This window comes from Otolemur garnettii, unplaced genomic scaffold (genome assembly GCF_000181295.1).
Source record: "Otolemur garnettii isolate 467f Iridium unplaced genomic scaffold, OtoGar3 scaffold00024, whole genome shotgun sequence".
NCBI classification, from domain to species: Eukaryota; Metazoa; Chordata; class Mammalia; order Primates; family Galagidae; genus Otolemur; species Otolemur garnettii.
The window spans coordinates 3926708-3929145 of NW_003852419.1; the positions used below are offsets into that span (position 1 = coordinate 3926708).

The 2438-nt window shown below is 35.0% G+C and overlaps 1 protein-coding gene across 1 annotated transcript in view; it reads right to left on the reverse strand.

Annotated features, from left to right (window-relative positions):
- SRBD1 (S1 RNA binding domain 1) overlaps positions 1–2438 on the reverse strand; it is a 248375-nt gene that overhangs the window by 181251 nt on the left and 64686 nt on the right. Inside the window, exon 12 of the mRNA XM_023512062.1 lies at positions 899–1056. Within this exon, the coding sequence (XP_023367830.1) occupies positions 899–1056 (158 nt within the window). The remainder of the gene's footprint in view (positions 1–898; positions 1057–2438) is intronic.

Consider the following 2438-nt stretch of genomic DNA (forward strand, 5'->3'; position numbering starts at 1 on the left):
AGGAGTTGGAGGTTGCTGTGAGCTGTAATGCCACGGCACTCTACCCAGGGGGACAGCTTGAGGCTCTGTCTCAAAAAAAAAAAATAATAATAATAATAGCACAGAAGGCCAAGCGTGATGGCTCACACCTATAATCCCAACACTTGGGGATTACAGGTGGGAGGATCACTTGAGGTCAGGAGTTTAAGACCAGCCTAAACAACATACTGAGACACTGATACTGCAAAAAATAGAAAAATTAGCTGAGCTTGGTGACATGCACCTGTAATCTCAGCTACTTAGGAATATAAGACAGGAGGAGCTCCTGAGCCCAGGAGTTTGAGATTGCAGTGAGCTATGATGATAGAATACCATACCAGCCTGCGTGACTGAGACCCTATCTCAAAAAATTAAAAAAAAAAAAAAAGTAATAATAAATGGCACTGAGTTCTTGAGGCAGAAAGAAAATGACCCCCAAATAGAAACACAGAAATGTAGAAAGAAATAAAAAGTAATAGATAAATATGAGTAAATAAGAAAATAGTATCGATGAGATAAAACAATAAAAATATCTTAGTATTTCTTATAAAATATATCCAGAGTTAAAACATATCATGTATAAATTTATCACAATAAATAGAGTTTGATGTTAGGTAAGAGTCAAGTTTAAGCCTAGTTAATCCTCAGCATCTCCATTGAGACACAAGGAAGGCTATAAATAATGGTCACATGTTAAGGATTTGAATTAACAGATAACAGAAATATGAATTTTGATTCTCTGGTCCCAATATTCCTATATCTGAGACAATCATTTTCTAAGCCTTGAAAATTAACATTATTTCTAAATCCTCATGAAATACATGAAGTGAAACTTATAACCAACCAAACAACTTTTATAAATGAAAAGCTGACAACTTACTGGTAGGAGAAATTATAGCTAATTTGCAACCATGTTTATAACCAGGATCCACTCCCATTAAGGTGCGTCCTGGTACAGGGCTTGTTAAGAGAAGCTGACGAAGGTTGCGTCCAAACATCATCACTGATTCTTTCTCTGCATCTGATGTTAGTTTGGCTCTTTAGAAATACAAGAAAAGAAAAGAAAAAGTAATTATTTTTTTCATTCATCACAAATATCTACCCAGAACAGGCAAATTCATTTTGCACAGTTACTCTTCATAGGAACAATTATTATAACAAAATAACCAGAGAGAAAACATTACATACAAAAATCATACTGAGTCACTAATCACGGTAATACATGATGCCACAAACAATTCTGAAGCAAACTTAATGAATCTATAATACTTATTTCATTTTTATCTGCTCTTCATTACATACAAAAGCCTCAGGTGTCTGTGTGTATGCAAGAAAAACAAGAATATACACATTTGGGTGTCACATGGGATGTCAAAATTTATCAACTGACTACAATATAAATACAAAATTAGAATGCCAAATCATTGATCATAAGTAGTCTTCTACAACAATATTTAGATTCATACCTTTATCTAGAAATAGCTCAATGTCCTTCACATTCAGTTCTTCCCATCAAATCCTTTTATGATACTAATAGCCAGTCCAAAACAATGCCTTATATAAATAGCTTCCCAGTTTTATCCAGAGAAGTTATAAAAGGTCTACTTTTAAGACTTTCTAGGATAAAAACTTATATCTATATTGGATTTACAGGCTTTCAAAAACCACATTTTACACCACCAATCTACTTAACAGAAATTCTCAACATATTATCTCCCAAAATTCATTAAGAATTTATAGAAAGTATGTCTTCACTGTTTGACGAGGTAAAAAACACACGCCATTGGCCACAGGAAAATTGAGAGTACAAAAGCTACTCAAAGCACATTTTGTTATCAGTGTTAATTTAGAATTATCTACATATATGAAGATGGACAGAGAAAACTAATATTTGTTTCTCTGGCTCTACTCAGTTTCTTGAGGCTTTTCTCTTCTCTAACATTTCACTATCATTATTCTTACATTCAATCAAAAACGAGATGAAAAATATCATTACAGGTATGTATTTCTAAATCTTCACTTTTAACTCTATTAGGTAAGCATTTGTCATCAGTCCTTCACACAAGGTACCAAGACTGGTGAAATACAAAGCTGAAAAGGTAAGATTCCTGTCCTGAAGTCCACTATCTGAAAAATAAACAGAAAACTCTAAAACAATGATTAAGTGCTATGCTGATGGGAACTCACAGGAAAGAGAGCTAAACTAGGAAAACTTGCTAGAAGAGATGTCTTCTCAAGTAAATCAAGAAGAAAGAGTAAGAGTTATGCAAACAAAGGTAGGAACAGTAAATCCCCACCTTGGGGAAGGCAGAGAGAAGATACCCTAAACAATGGAAGAAGGGGCTCGGCGCCTGTGGCTCAAGCGGCTAAGGCGCCAGCCACATACACCTAAGGTGGCGGGTTCGAATCCCCAGCCCGGG